The sequence below is a fragment of the Chlorocebus sabaeus genome, chromosome 4 (assembly GCF_047675955.1).
Source record: "Chlorocebus sabaeus isolate Y175 chromosome 4, mChlSab1.0.hap1, whole genome shotgun sequence".
Taxonomy (NCBI): Eukaryota; Metazoa; Chordata; class Mammalia; order Primates; family Cercopithecidae; genus Chlorocebus; species Chlorocebus sabaeus.
Genome location: NC_132907.1, coordinates 24,561,159 through 24,577,530, shown reverse-complemented (window position 1 = coordinate 24,577,530; position 16,372 = coordinate 24,561,159). Strand labels below are relative to the sequence as shown.

At 39.9% G+C, this 16,372-nt stretch overlaps 1 protein-coding gene across 2 annotated transcripts in view; it reads left to right on the top strand.

Moving 5' to 3' along the window:
- Positions 1-16,372, top strand: part of PTCD2 (pentatricopeptide repeat domain 2) — a 37,138-nt gene that overhangs the window by 19,699 nt on the left and 1,067 nt on the right. For both annotated transcript variants that reach the window (XM_007974897.3, XM_073014697.1), the window contains exons 8-9: positions 2,161-2,235; positions 11,058-11,171. In XM_007974897.3, the coding sequence (XP_007973088.2) occupies positions 2,161-2,235; positions 11,058-11,171 (189 nt within the window). The remainder of the gene's footprint in view (positions 1-2,160; positions 2,236-11,057; positions 11,172-16,372) is intronic.

Sequence of the window (16,372 nt, the reverse complement as noted above, 5' to 3'; positions counted from 1 at the left end):
CTGATAATAAAGATAAGGAAATGGGAATGCCTTCTTTACCTTTCATCTCTTTTCCTCTCTTTCTAACTTTCGTTAGTGTTAACGTTGTTTCATTGTCCAGGCATATAACATTTACGCTCTGTTCTGTAGCCATACTCCCCACTTTTGAGTCCTGTGTATAGCTAAATAGGTTGTTTGGTGCTAATTGTTTTTCCAGTTTTCTCTTTGTTGGCTGAAGTGAGTATTTTAGTAAATTCTTTGGAGGAACAATATCCCTTGAGTTCTTGGTATTTTAAATTATTTTATTTGCCTGTTGTTTTTGTACCTGAACTACAGTTTGGCCAGATTTACAATTTCAGGGTGACATTTGCTTTTCTTGAGGTACTTTTAGACATTGCTTTTCTGTCTTCTGGTATAGAATATTGCTGTGGAGAAATCTAAGGCCTGCCTGATTTTTTTCCACTTCTGATTAATGTGATCTTGTTCATTTTTCTCATTTCTATCTTCTATATCCATGGAAATATTTTTCAATTAGGGTTTCTTCATTGGTGGCCAGTTATATTCTTTTCTTTATTTTTTTTTGTTAGAGTCTCACTCTGTCGCCCAGGCTGGAGTGCAGTGTTGCAGTTTTGGCTCACTGCAACCTCTGCTCTGCCTCCTGGGGTTAAGTGATTCTCCTGCCTCAGCTTCCTGAGTAGCTGGGATTACAGGCATGTGCCCGTCAAATTTTTGTGTTTTAGTAGGCATGTTCCCAGCTAAATTTTTGTATTTTAGTAGAGACAGGGTTTCACCATGTTGGCCAGGCTGGTCTTGAACTCCTGACCTCAAGTGACCTGCTGCCACAGCCTCCCAAAGTGCTGGGATTACAGGCGTGAGCCTGTGTACCAGTTGTTTTCTTAGTTTTGTTCTACTGTGTTCCTTTCCTCCTTTTGAAAATACCTTCTTTATGAGTGTCATGTGGTGATTCTTTTTTGACTATTCATCGTTGAAAAGTGTTAAGTTTCAGGCCTACCACAATGGCTCCTGCCTGTAATCCCAGCACTTTGGGAGAGGGGAGGATCACTTGAGGCCAGGAGTTTGAGACCAGCCAAGACAACATAGGGAGACCCTGTCTCTACAAAAAATAGGTAAATAAATAAAACAGGTGCAGTAATACATAGTACATGCCTGTAGTCCTTGCTGCTCAGGAGACTGAGGCAGGAAAATAGCTTGTGCCCAGGAGTTTGAGGCTCCATGATTCCACCACTACCCTCCAGCCTGGGCAACAGAGCAAGACTCCGTCTCAATAAACAAATAAATAAATAAATTCAAAAATAAAAGAAAAACTTAAGTTTCTTTTAGATCAGTCATTTGTAGATTCATGTCAGAGAGAGAGAGAGCAACAGAGCGGGACACCAGAGCACTGTTCTAGACTAGCAGGATTTTTCTTCATATAAGCCAGAGTTTTGTCTACAAGTATACACAGGCTTCATTTTTTTAAGTCAACAGGAATAGGCACTGAGGTGGGTTTTGGTATGCAGTCTCTTCTCTGCTGCTGCCGTCTTAGGAACCTACTGCTTCCTATGAATATGGCTTGTCTACGGAAACGCTTGACTAGCCTCTTCTCTGCCACCACAAGGATCCATGGAAGTTCTCTTTACTAGTCCTACACTCTGTTCTCATCATTGTAAATAGGAATTTAGGTTTTGTACTTCAGGTTGTGCCCTTACCTTTGAGAGTTGTACTGTTGTAGGTTCTTTGTGAGATACAGAGCACTGTCCACCTCTGACTGCCTTCTCCTGAACCCTGCCAGCCTCCATTTCCAATGTTTCTGGCAGTGTTTCCAGCTCTGCTGTGGTTTGAGGTTTCTATGTTCTAATTATGTATGTCAAAGACAGGCTTTGCACTTTGTTCCTCATTCCTATTTTTAGAAGCTGATTCCAATAGGAGAAGGGGAAATGCCAACTTTATGCCTGCGTCTTAAGAACTGGACTCAGGCAGGCTGTTAAAACATTCAACAATATGCGACTGGATGGAGCTTTTTATGGAGTGTTCAGTTTTGATTTCCAAAACATTTTTTTCTTTGTGGACTTCAAAACCCTGAGGTCACCTTAATAGGAATATACTGCCTTCTCTAAGTGAACTTTTACAATAACATTAGTTCCTATGATACGGAATATGATTTGTTTCTCTTCCTTCTAGAATGAGGTGGCAAAAGCTGTGTCCATTTTTTCTCAAATCATGAATCCAGAAAGTATAGCCTGCACTAATTTAAATGTAAGTGACTTATTTGTGGTTTAAGGTAAGCCTTGAAATGTATTATAATAAATGTATTATAATAAAATTATGCTTAAATTTTTTGGCTGTATACAATGACTTGATCTGCCAAGGTTTTCATTCAAATCCACAATCATTTATTGAGTTCCTCTATGTGAAAAATTACAGTATCACCCTTGTGAGAAGAGTCAACACAGCTGTTGCTTCCAGGAGTTTGTAAACAGGTAGGAGAGAGGTGGATATGCTCATATATAAGACATGGCTAGATGCTGAAGACATGAGGCGTGGCTAAGAAAGCTGTAGATGTAGGGACGAGGAGGGGATGGAGACAGATCCTCCAGGCTCTTTACCAAGCCTTAAGAGAAACCTATGTGCTAACTGCATATTGGTGGTACCTAACTCATGGCATTGTGGCAGTTAATGAGCTTATATACTTATGGTACACAAAATAGTGCCTGACATGTGGTAAATATTCAGTAAATGTTATCAATTGTCATTTTTATTATGTTGCCAGTATGCCATGGTCCTCTTCCCCATTAACTTACCTGGGCCACCCGGGACACTTATTTGGGACCTTGTGGTCTGGGTCAGCAAGTGTCTGCATATGTATCACCAAGACATACAAAACCTTAATCCCTAAAACTAAAAGCAAAGGAAAAAAAATTATCTCAGATTCGCCAGATTCATTCTAATAATAAAGTTTGAGGCATATTACCACTCCCAGAGTTTGAGCAGTGAGTCATGAAACCTTCCTGGACCAATTATAAAAGACTATCTTGTAAGGACACCATAGTCTCCATTCAGCCTGCCCATATTGAGACTCCTTGTATACTGTGTCTGCTTGTGTGTAGGGAATTGCAAAAGAAAAACACTTTCAGGAGCTTATAGTCTTCTGAAACAGTCAAAGGATTGAGATGAAGAAAACATTTTCAGAAAAATGGAAATGTGTAAGCATTAGCATGACACAACTAGGATAACAGGTCACAATCAATGGAGTATTCCAAGATGAGTAGATGAAGGGGGTCGGGGTGGCCGGCAGGAGCAACGTGAGGGGCCCTTAGGGCAGGTACCTGCTGAACAGTGCTCTGGAGGAAGACAGGACTGTGGGGTTGGAGGGAATGAGGTGGAGAGTGTTATTTGTTGGGAGATTGGTTTTGGTGGAGCTTCTATTTAAAAGAATATGAACTGTGGCTGGGCGCGGTGGCTCACACCTGTAATCCCAGCACTTTAGGAGGCCAAGGCAGGTGGGTCACGAGATCAGGAGATCAAGATCATCCTGGCCAACATGGTGAAACCCCATCTCTACTAAAATACAAAAAATTAGCCGGGCGTGGTGGCATTTGCTTGTAGTTCCAGCTACTCAGAAGGCTGAGGCAGGGGAATTGCTTGAACCTGGAAGGTAGAGGTTGCAGTGAGTCAAAAACGCACCTTTGCACTCCAGCCTGGCAACAGAGCAAGACTCTGTCTAAAAAAAAAAAAAGGACTATGAATTGTAACTACCTCTTACTAGCTCTGAGTCCTTAGGTTAATTTGCCCCTGGAAACCCCCCAATTTCCTTTGATCTGAAACAGTAATAGTAGCTATCTTTTTGTTGTGGGGATTAAAATAAATAATGCATATAAAATAGTTAGCATAGTGCCTGGCAGGTAGTCAGTGTTCAGTGAGTATTTGCTAATACTAATAGTATTTATTTGACATGAGTTAAATTAAAAGGAATATTCATTTGTACCGAATCCTAGAACCTAGTGAACAGGAATTATGCATAACTCTAAACTTCAGAAAGAGTCATACTTAATAATGCTTTTCAGTTCTTCCCATAGTAGTTATCTTCAAATGTCATCCCACACCAGTGCCCAGGTGATTTTTCAGAGAATGACTAGATGAGCATTTATGGTAAATTTTGGAGAACAAGGTCAGGCAAGAAGTATGCCATAAGAATACCTCATATTGGACTTCAACTTTACTTTGCAAAATGCTTTTACATGAGAGAAAGGTGAGCCCAACGAACCAGAAAAATGGAGACAGTGATAACAGAGAACCTGAAAGAATGGAATGAATTTGGAATGGAAGAAACAAAATACTAGAAAAATATCGACAGAGACTTTTTAGTTTCAAAGGGCGTAAACCTGGAGGGCATGAACTCAACTACATATACCTGGTAATGGATTTGATATGAACTGATGAATGCCATAAGAAAGCAGGGAAGTATGAGGGCTCAGAAATGAGTTTATAAGGCATTAATGGTGAGGCAGAGGAAGCACCAGAAAAGAGAGGGAAGGACTCACAGCTTTGTAGAAATTCAAGAGGCTGAGAGCCCTCATTGTCTTAGCCTGATGCAGGTAGCTGCTGTTCATCTTGGGGGCTGAAACAGAAACTACAGGTCAGAGCAGGTGGGTCAGCCTGAAAAGCTCATAGGCTAAAGCAGGTCTGGGAGGCCAAGGTTGGCAAAGGTCCAGAGTCTAGAAGGTCGGGTCATTTGAGCAAGTGATACCAGTAAGCTAAACAGACTGGGAAGCCTGGTCTTCCAGCAGGCACACTATGTCTTTGACTTCTCTGCTTCCTGCTGGATATGGACAGCTCTGGTATTCCAGTATATAACTGCTTCTGAGACTGTGTCCTTTAGATGTCCCATCTATCATGATGGGACAGAATAGAACTGCTGGGATTAGCAAGATACTCTTTCGCTAAAGCTAAAGCTATCCAAGTCTCTTATAACATCAGGTAGGAAAGAAAGGAGAACAGGGGGAAAAGTGTTTTACTTGGATCATTGGTCACTTTTCCTAGAGTTCAAGCAAGGTTGAGGGTTTTGGTACCCATTGGTGATAAGAAATCAAACTGTGAGGTAAGCAGGGTTTTAATTTAATTTATCTAAGGTATCATGCTTGGTACTTTAGGTATGTTATACAACTTTATCAAAACAATTTTTCTCCACATTATAGATGTGGAAAATGAAGATTCAAGGGTAAGTAAATTACCTTAGTTCTCCCAACTAATTAAATAGCAGAGTCAGAGTTTTAACACCAACAACTCTGCCTGCGAAGCCTAGGGTTTCCCTACCACTCCAGACCTACAGAGATGAAAAAGGTGTGTCTCTGTTATCCAGGACTAGGATTAGTGTCTCCTCGAGTAATAAAAAGAACACAAGACTGGATGTCAAAAAACACAGTCCCACCAGTGCATGTATTCCACCTCTGGATTTAGATTTCTCGTCTCCTTCCATCCTGGCCTATCTCTCACAGTTATAAGAATCTAGTAATGGGCTGGGTGCAGTGGCTCATGCCTGTAACCTCAGCACTTTGGAAGGCTGAGGTGGGTGGATTATTTGAAGTCAGGAGTTCAAGACCAGCCTGGCCAACATGGTGAAACCCCATCTCTACTAAAAATACGAAAATTAGCTGAATGTGGTGCGTGCCTGTAATCCTGGCCTACTTGGGAGGCTAAGGCAGGAGGATTGCTTGAACCTGGGAGGCCGAGGCTGCTGTGAGTGGAGATCACACCATTGCACTCCAGCCTGGGCAACAGAGCGAGACCCTGTCTCCAACAACAACCGAAAGAATCTAGTAATGATTTGATTTCTTTTTTTTTTTTTTTTGCCAAATGAGAAGGTGCTTTGGTGGAGTTAAACATGAGCTTGCTGAGCATGAGATTGTCCATTCCCAGTAGGAGGAGCAATGCAGGGCATGGTGAAAAAAGCGTGTGCTTGCCACCAGGCAGCAGGAACAGCTCCTTTCCTCTGAGGGCTGGAAAAGAAAGTCAGCCTATGGATGCAGTGGGATGGGCGTGTTTCAGGCAAGGACTCCGTAAGGAACCTTGAAGTGATACTGAGTATGAATCATCCTTTCTGAACTGCGTCACAGAATTACCCACTGTCGGGAAACTTAAAGATAGTTTCAGTGTTTAAAAATTCTCAGGAAATTCTTTCAAATGTTCAACCCAAATTTCTCATGTTGCAATATAAGCCTATGTCATCTTCCTCGGGGATGATGAAAAAGATATGGTTGCCATTCTCAAGTTTAGTTATCTTTTAGATTCTAGGTGTCTGTTAGTAGAGCACAGTTTAAAAAACGACTGCGTGGACCTTACATTCTCCAAGGCTGACTCATCTACTTGAAATCCTTAAAGGCAGCTTGTTAATTATTGAGCGATGGAAACTGACAGATTGGCTGAGTAGAGTCTGTTTAGTCAGTATTCACAGAAATAAATGAAACTTTTTTTCTGATGTGCTTTAAAAATTAATGCCTTATGCTAAAATCTTTTGCTACTGTCAATTGAAATTTGAACTTACAAATTTTCTCCCTAACTTAATTGTTTTATTAAATTGTTCCTGTTACCAGTGTGACCCAAAGGGCCCAGTTTCCTATTTTCCCTGCTATTTCTTAATACATACTGCGTTGTTTTAACAGCTCTCATCAAAACACATGTATGTTGACTCTGCCTTTTCAGTCTGAATTTATCTCAAACATAGACCCTCTTTAGCAATGCTGCTTCACGTCAAATAATTAATTTCCACTTCCAAATATGTCTGAAAGTAGCAGAGACCCATGCAGGGTAACTTTCCACTGATTGTATTTGAATTCTAATCGTTTGTCTATAAACCTGGCTTGTCTCCAATTGGAGATCCACTTTGGAACCGAATTTACCTTGCAAGGGAATTGACAAGTGGTTTTGCTGCTTTTATTTATTTGTTAATACAGGTGAATGTCTTAATGCCCCTTTCTCCTACCCACTTAGGTCACCCTAAAGTTCTAGCTTATGCTGGGAAGTCTAGGGTGCACAGGGAGGAAAGGAGACAGGACTCATTTCTCACAAATTCCTTCGTGGCAGCATCTTACTCATATGTGTGAGTTAAGAATTGCATTTGTTTGGGAGCATTGTAGTCTCCAAAAATAAAAATAAAAGCCTATACAAATTAGAGCCTTTATTTTTCTTCCATGTGGAAAATGAGTCTGGTCCGTCCACGCCTGGTGTGGCATTCCATGATGTCATCAGGAACCCAGCCTCTTTCTATGTTTCTACTCTACCATCTTTAACACGTGACTTCCATTCATTGCATCCCTGGTCCGGCAAGAAGTAGGAAAAAATGGGAGTGAACAAAGAAGTTCATCCCTTTTAAAGATGCTTTTTCAAATGTCTCATCCAACAACTTGTACTGGTGGTGTTATTGGCCAGAACTTAATCCCATGACCACACGTAATTGCGAAGAATACTGAGAAATAGTCTTTGAGTTTCATACATACATGAAAGCATCTATTAAGGTTTGGGTGTTCTGTTATCAAAAAAGGAGGAGAGAATGGATATTGGTTAGAAAACTGGCAGCCTCTACCACACTGTGATATTCTACTTCGAATATAGCAAACCTAAGACAAAAATAAAAGAAACAAGAAATGTAAATTTCTGCATCCTCAGGGCTTCTGTTCCCTTTTTTGTTCAAAGGTATCTAGTAACGTATTTCCTGATGCCTCAGAAAATCAGAGGCAGGAAGCACATGTTCTTTAAATAGTTTTTCTTACCAAAATCTCCCCTGTTCCTTACTAACTGAGTTTCCCAGTCTTTTGTTTGAAATCTGTAAGATTAAGGCAATGTGCTGTACCCTACTTTCGTTTTCTTTAGCTGAACCCTGAGACTGGTTTGAGATAAGCCCCTAGCTTTAAACTTTCTCTTTGCCTTTTATCAGTGACTGCCTTATGTGCATTGCCCTTCATCAATGTATTTTAAGGTAGTGAGCCTTGTTTTTGAAATCCCTACTGAATCAGAGATAGTTGCCGGAGGGAGGAAGAGAAGTTGGGAAAACTTAGGAAGAAATATTGAAATCTCCCAGGGAGCACATCGTTTCTAGCAGAGGGCTCTAGATGGTTTATTTTTGTGAACTGCTGGGGGAGCCAAGCTCCTCTTCTTGTTTATTGTTATTGAGGGTTGGCCGGGTGCCTTGTACTACATAGCATTGCATTGAACAAGATAGACTTGCCTTTGCCTTGGAGAGGACACCACCATCAACCAAATTGGGATTGGTTTTTACTAACAAAGGTATTAAGAACTGTGAAGAGTCAGAGATTTTTTCCCACTTGGAAGCTAATGAGTTAGCCTGCCCCAGTTTCATGGATGCTAGTGGAGTATACAAGACAAAGAGAAATAAAGGACAATTTATTATGTAGCAGTGGCCAGAATATTAGCATCTTTGCTTCAGTTACCTGAGCCCCAGTTCCTGCGGGGAGACATGAAAAGCTCTATGTGCCTCTTGCACACATAGTAAGTTGCTTTCAAGAGAGGAACCCTGAGCTTAGAAAACCCAAATCTCTTATAATGGCCAGTAAGCATGCCTGTCCTTTGCTTTGGATGTGACACTGTGTCTGTTGTCCACAAACATCCTTGAAAAGATAGTCTGGAATAAAAGCAGTCAGTGCTTTTGCTCTCAAGGCATGCAGAAATTTGAGCGAGCCACAGAGAGTTGTCTCCCAAAAAGGGTGTGCTCATGGTTTTTCCTAGACTTTAGAACACTGAATTTAAATTATGTTCTTTGTATTTAGTCTACCTGGGATCATTTCATTCTGTTCTTCAAAACCAAAGACAACCCCTCATCCTGATAAGTTACTAAACAAATACAAAATGTTACCAAATAGACTGGTGAGAAAACAGCTGGTTTAATATAAGAAAGGTAAATCTCTTCCAGGAAAACTATCTTTTGTAAGGATCAAGAGCCTTAAAAATGTCTTTATGCTTTGACTTAGTAATTTCACTTCTGGGAATCAAGTCTAAGACATTACCAGTTTTTCAAAGTACATATGTACACATTGGTCAGTATAATAAAGTATGGTATATTTCCATGATGAATTGCTATGTATGTGTTAAAAAGTGAGGTTTCTTTTTTGTAATATTAATGCTATGAGGAAATAAATGTCTATTATGTAGTAATTGACCAAAAGTAGAATCACATTTTGGGTTTGGAAGATTTATACATCAAATTATAAACAGTGGTTGTAACATCAGTTGGTGAATTCTCAGTTATTTGCACTTTCTTTAAACTTTTTCTTGAATTATACTAGTGAATATTGGTAATTAGGGAGGAAATGTGTTTTTTCTTGTGTTAGTTGCACCTATGTGGTGGAAGATAGGTGATAGTGTCATTTTGAAAGCACACTACAGCACCCAGTTTTGAAAGTTCATTAATAGATAGTGTAAATAGGAGTGCCTCATTAACATTTCAGCCAGCTTCCACTCTATGCCTGCAGTAACCTGTGTGTCTGCAACTTCCTAACAACAGAAAATGCTGCAGGTACCATTTGCCCCTAGCCAGTTCTGGTTGTCCGTTTTCACATTGCTATAAAGAAATGCCAGAGATTGGGTTATTTATAAAGGAAAGGGGTTTAATTGGCTCACAGTATCACATGGCTGGGGAGGCCTCAGGAAATACGATCATGGGGGAAGGCGATGGAGAAGCAATTATCTTCTTCACAAGGCAGCAGGAAAGGGCGAGAGCAAGGGCAACTGCCACTTATAAAACCATGAGATCTCATGAGAACACACTCACTATCATGAGAACAGCATGGGGGAAACCATCCCCATGATCCAATCACCTCCCACCAGGTCCCTCCCCTGACACCTGGGGGTTACCATTCAAGATGAAATTTGGGTGGGGACACAAAGCCAAACCATATCACTAGTCTTATGAGACTGTCTGATTGTCTTATCCTCTGAATCTAGAGGATGTAGAAAGGAGGAAACCAATATTTTTGTTCACTGAGTATACTGGTATTTTATTTAATGTTCATAAAACCCAAAATGTGAGATCTAAATCTGTTTTCCCCATTTTACAAATGAGGGCATTTAAATTGAAAGATTAAGTACCAGTCCAGAGTCACTTAGCTGGTACTTGCCAGTGTCTAGATTTCAGCCCAAGTATCCAGGCACCAAAATCTCTGCTCTCTCCAGTGTTACCCTTTTTTTTTTTTTTTTTTTTGTTGAGACGGAGTCTCGCTCTGTGGCCCAGGCTGGAGTGCAGTGGCCGGATCTCAGCTCACTGCAAGCTCCGCCTCCCGGGTTCACGCCATTCTCCTGCCTCAGCCTCCCGAGTAGCTGGGACTACAGGCGCCCGCCACCATGCCCAGCTAGTTTTTTTTGTGTATTTTTAGTATAGATGGGGTTTCACCGTGTTAGCCAGGATGGTCTCGATCTCCTGACCTCGTGATCTGCCCGTGTCGGCCTCCCAAAGTGCTGGGATTACAGGTTTGAGCCACCGCGTCCAGCCTCAGTGTTACCCTTAAACAGGTTTTGAAGTTGTAGGTTTTTTTTGTTTTTTTGTTTTTGTTTTTGTTTTTTGTTTTTTGTTTTTGTTTTTGTTTTTTGTTTTTTGTTTTTGAGATGGAGTCTTACTCTGTTGCCAGGCTGGATTACAGTGCCACAATCTCGTCTCCCTGCAACCTCTGCCTGTCAGGTTCAAATGATTCTCCTGCCTCAGCCTCCCAAGTAGCTGGGACTACAGGTGCGTGTCACCACGCCCAGATAATTTTTGCATTTTTAGTAGAGATGGGGTTTCACCATGTTGGCCAGAATGGTCTCTATCTCTTGACCTCGTGATCTGCCCGCCTTGGCTTCCCAAAGTGCTGGGATTACCGGCAAAGTTGTAGTATTTTGACTAACTATTGGAAAGCACATTTTGGCTCGTGAGCGTAGATTTAAAGCACTTTTTTGAACTTGTGCAAGCAAATAGGAAGTAGGATCAAAGCAGGGTAGGTGCCTGTAAATGAAGGCTTATCTAACCAGGTACATTTCTCAGCATTGAGACACTGACTAAGTCTTGGTTTTGTTTGTATCTTCTTAATATGCAGGTTATAATCCATATCCAGTTAAATAAATTGGAAAACCTGATAGAGACTCTAAAAAATGCTGCAGAAGGAAATTTATCAAAATTTGTGAAAAGATGTATGTTCTCAGAGGAAGTGGTGAGTATGCAAGTGCTGCAGAAATCATTTGAAAGTGAAAGGACACTCTTAAAATTGTTCACTAATTTCTCAATTCTAAAGCTTACCTTAAAGAAATTGTCAAATATGGCAGCTTCTCTGTTGTTCCTGTTTTAAGACTTCCATGTATATGTGCAAAGATTTTTTTTTTCTTCTAACAGAATATATCCTCTGAAATTCTAGGAAACTTTTTCCTTTTACCTTATTCTTTTCTCCACACTTTGTGTTCATGGACCTTGGCTCTCTTTTCCTTCTGGAGGACAATTTTACACCTTTTTCCTTTTCCCTCAAGCCTCCAATACCTTCTCCTCACTTTTCACTCTCAGTTGATCACCTTATTTCTTGTTTCGTGGAGAAAATAGAAGTAATCCAAAGACAATGACTTCTACATGGACAACCTCTGGCCCCTTACCCTATATACCCGTGATCCCATGACGACTGGATACGCCTCTCACGCCAGCCTCTCCAGTCGTGCACTGGATCCCATCCCCTCTGACCCACTCCGCAGCATCAGTCCAGAAGTTGACTCACTCTTTTGGGCATCATCAGTATCCCCTTCCCTGTGGCTCCTTCTTGTCAGCAAATAGTAGGATATACTATCTCTCATCTTAAAAAAGAAAAACAGTCTTCTATACAAATGAAAAGACAGACCATGTGTTTAGATAAGAAGACCTACCCTCATAAAAACTCAGTTTTTTTCAAGTTACTGTGATAATGTAGTATGACTGCAATAAAAATATCACTTTTTTTTTTTTCTGTAAAGGTTAGTTGAACAAACAAGACTAGCTGGAAAAGCCCTGTGAAAGAGGGGCAGTAAGAGTTGCTCGGTCTAGCAGATCTCAAAACATGTGAAAGTTTCTACAATTCAAACTGTGGCTTAGAACATGAATAAGGCAGCTAATGGGACAGAATAGAAAGTCCAGATAGAGACCAAATTGCAGATACAAATTTAGTGTAACGTAGAGGCAAGTATCTCAAATCAATCTAAATGGATAGACTAGTAAGTAGTACTAGGATAAGTAGAGAGCCAATAGAAAAAGATACAGTTGGTTATGTTCTTATACCACAAACCAGGATACATTCCAAATGGATGAGAATTTAAATTTTTAAATTGAAACACACAAGTAGTAGATATAAACATTAGTAGATTATTTAATGTCCTGGGAGTGGAAAAACAGCTTTCAGTCAAAATCCAAATCAGTCAAAGAAGTGATAAATTTGACTAAAAAATGTGAAAACCTGTTTTTTTGTGTGGCAAAAAGTCCACAAGCAAAGTCAAGAGGTAAGTAACAAATTGGAAGAAAGTACAGTTTTTAATCATACTGACAAAAGGCTAACTTGCCCTAATATTTCAAGAGCTCTTTTTGAGGCCAGGTGTGGTGGCTCATTCCTGTAATCCCCGCACTTCGGGAGACTGACACAGGCATATCATGAGGACAGGAGATCGAGACCATCCTGGCCAAAATGTAACCCCATCTCTACTAAAAATATAAAAATTAGCTGGGCGTGGTGGTGCACACCTGTAGTCCCAGCTACTTAGGAGGCTGAGGCAGGAGAATCGTTTGAACTAGGGACCCGAGATTGCGCCACTGCACTCCAGTCTGGGGACAGAATGAGACTCCATCTGGGGAAAAAAAAAAGAGCTCTTTTTGAAAATTCTGAGAAAAGAACCAACAACCCTAAAGAAAAATGGGTAAGAGATATGGACAGAATTTACTAAAAATGAATCGTGAATGGCCTTTAAACATTAGAAAAGATTCTCTTGCCCATATCAAGAGAAATGCAAAATAAAACTACCCTATGATAGTTCTCTTGAATAGAAATCTGCAAGTTTGCCAGCCTACTTGGTTGGTGAGGCTCTGAGGAAATGGGCACTTTCATTTGATGCTGCTAGAGGGAATACAGATTGGTACACTACAAATAATTTCACCCTTTGACTCAATCCTCCCACCCACTTCTTGGAGTATATTCTAAAAATATACTGGCAAATATAAAGAAGTTGTATGTACAAGGCTATTTGTTGCAGGCCAATTTGTAAGAACAGCAGACTGGAAAAAAGCCCAAATTTCCATCAGTAAAGGACTAGTTGTACAAATTAGGGTCTGTTCGTACAAGGACTGCCATGTAACTCACAGGAAATGAGGAACAGCTACATCATACACTGTTACGGATCACCATTTATATGGATCACTTAAATATGTTTTTAAGTGACAAAAACAAGATGCAAATGGGTATGAGTGGTATGCCTTAAGAAGGTGGGACCATATAGTTATTTTTATACATTTACGTTTTTGGAAAACACTACGAATGGAAAAAGCAAAACTTAAGTGGTTACGTTGATTTCTTTTTCAGATCTTTTTTTATAGAAATACTGCTGATTTTTGTATGTAAATTTTGTAACCTGCAGTTTTACTGACTTTATCAGTTCTAAAGGTTTTTTTGGGTGAGACTTTAGGAACCCCAGTTAATTATTATGCATATTTCAGAAATGCCAAAGGAGTAGATTTTTAATGTTTCACTGCAGAAAAAGACACATTGGTAGGTGATGGATAGGTTTATTAGCTTGACTGAATCTTTCTACGGTGTACACATAGATTGAAACATCACATTGAACTTTATAAATTTACACAATTATTATTTGAGAAAATAATTGACAAATTATTTTTTTAATTTACTTAAAAAAATTAAATAAAAGTTTTGAAAGTGAAAGTGAGGGATTGAAGCATGACTTCTCCAAATGTACCTTGTTTGTATATTTAACTTAGGAACTATTTAAATGTTTGCAGAACTATAAAGCAGAGTTAAATAAAAACAAAGTGAAAAAGCAATTCCTAAAAATGGAAAGTGAAATGAAACAGATGAACCCATGTGTCACATTGATGGCTTAAGTACACAAATTGGAATTCTTGTAGGTCATTTGAAATATAGTAATTTGTATGTCTCTCATAGAATGTAACAAGGTGAAAGAAGTGTAAAGAAATTGTACATTATTGACAGTGATCATGTTGTTAGTGATAATACTGATATTGTCATTTTGACCAACCAGGCGACCTGTTGGTTGGTCCTCCCTTCCTCCCTCATTTCTCCTGCCTCTCCCTTTTATAGTTTGGTCCAGGCTGCAGCAGGATTGGCACTAGAGGGCAGTGGCTGCTTCCTCCTCCTGCTCACTGTTGCCTTCCCAGCCCTGTTCCATTTCCTCACTTCCACCCAAAGGCTTCTTCCTGCTGATAAAAGGGAGCTTGTCAGGAAAATGACTGACTGGATATGGTTGATTTAAAGCTTCTTTCTATTTGCGGTCTTAGCTCTGTGTAGGCTGCGACCCACCCAACCCTTTTGGAGTAAGTTTAGCAAAGTAGGGAAAGTAGAAGCATGAACAGATTTTAAAGTGCATAGTTATATATATGCGTACATGTCAAATGCAACTTCCGTTTTCTCAGCAGCATTGATGTTAACAATCACTCCTTAGACCTGATCCATCAATACGTTGTCACCCATTTGTATGGCTAAAGCACCCAAACAAACTTCATATTGAAAAATACTCATATAAGACTCTTTTACTTAGAAAATGAACCCTCCAGTTCAGTGTCTTCCCTTTGGTTACTGTGGGACCACTCAAGGAACTGCTTGATGAGAAATGGATTGATTCATGTAATTCCAGTAGCTTTGGAGCTAGTTCTAAATATATATGTGTGAGATTGCAAGTGGAGTCTTATGTTGTAAAAGTCTGCATTTTACAAATGGTGGATTTAATGTTTATGCCAACAGTTATTTAAAATGTGTCATGTAGGGAGATAAGACTATAAAGTATCATAGGTGCTATTATACCACCACAGGACTATTGAAAAGAATTGCTGATTTATTTCTGTAGTTATGTAACAGAACTGTTACAGTTTTTAGATCAAAATTACCTCCAGCTTGGCATGTTTGCTCTGCTGCTTTTAGAAGCCATATGCTGCACGTTAAGTCATTTTCACCTTGAACATGAGGACTAAACAAGCTATTCTTTTTTAAGAACATTAAGAAGTGCTTAAGCTGCTTGTCTGAAGGTATGGCTGGGAGCCCTTGTCACAAAGGAAGATGTGCAGGTGCAAATAGTGTTATATATTTGGAAGAGGGCCAAAGGATTTGTTAGGAAGCTTCATCCCAATTCAGTTCCATCAAGAAATGTGTTGAGATTGTACCCTTGATAAGGATTGAACTAAGTAAAATATTGATTTTATTCAGAAAGTAGCTTCACATTCTCCATTCTAGTTCACCCATTTTTGAGGTTAAATACCACCATATACTTGTGACTCTACTACGTATGCCTCTAGCCTAGACCTCTCCTTCATGCCCCAGACTTGTATATCCAACAGCCTTCTAGACATACCCATTTAGACGTTTCACAGCCATCTCAATCAGGTCCAAACAGAGCTCTTGATTTTCCCTTCCAAATCTCGTCCTCCCTGTCTTCTCTATCAGGAAGTGGTAGCACCCATCATCCAGCTATTGAAGCCCCAGTTGAGAAGATAGCTTTGACTCCTCCCTTTCCTTCACCTATTCAAAAATTAGTCCTTTCAGTGTAAACTCCAAAATATACCTCACATATGTGTACTTCTCCGTCTTTTCTGTACCTTTCCCAATCTAAACTACCATCCTTTCTTATATGGGCTGTGGTGTGGGCCTCCAGAATAGTCTCCACATTTCTGTACACTCCAGTTCATTCTCTATGTAACTTTTTAAACATAAATGAGATCATATCCCACTTTAGATGCTCTGATGGCTTTTTTAGAATAAATTTCAAAAAACTTACTGTGAAATATATATAAAGCCCTATATAATTTGGCCTGCCTCCTCCTGCTCTAATCATTACATGGAACAGTTGATTCCACTGCTGTATGACCTCCTTTACTTGGTGTGTTTCATTATATATGATGTGTTACTTGAACCCCCCTTGTATATTAGGTATGATTTTCAAGTACTAATTTTGGACTTTGTGTGTAGCTTTTGGAGTCCCTCATAGTAATACTTCTGTCTGTGTGCCCCACTACCCTGGTTTTCACCATTTTAGGTGTATACATACCATAATTTTTTTTTTAAAGACTCACTCTGTCACCCAGGCTGGAGTACAGTGGCATGACCACAGCTCACTGCAGCCTCTGCCTCCTGGGCTTAAGTGCTCCTCCTACCACATCAACTAATGT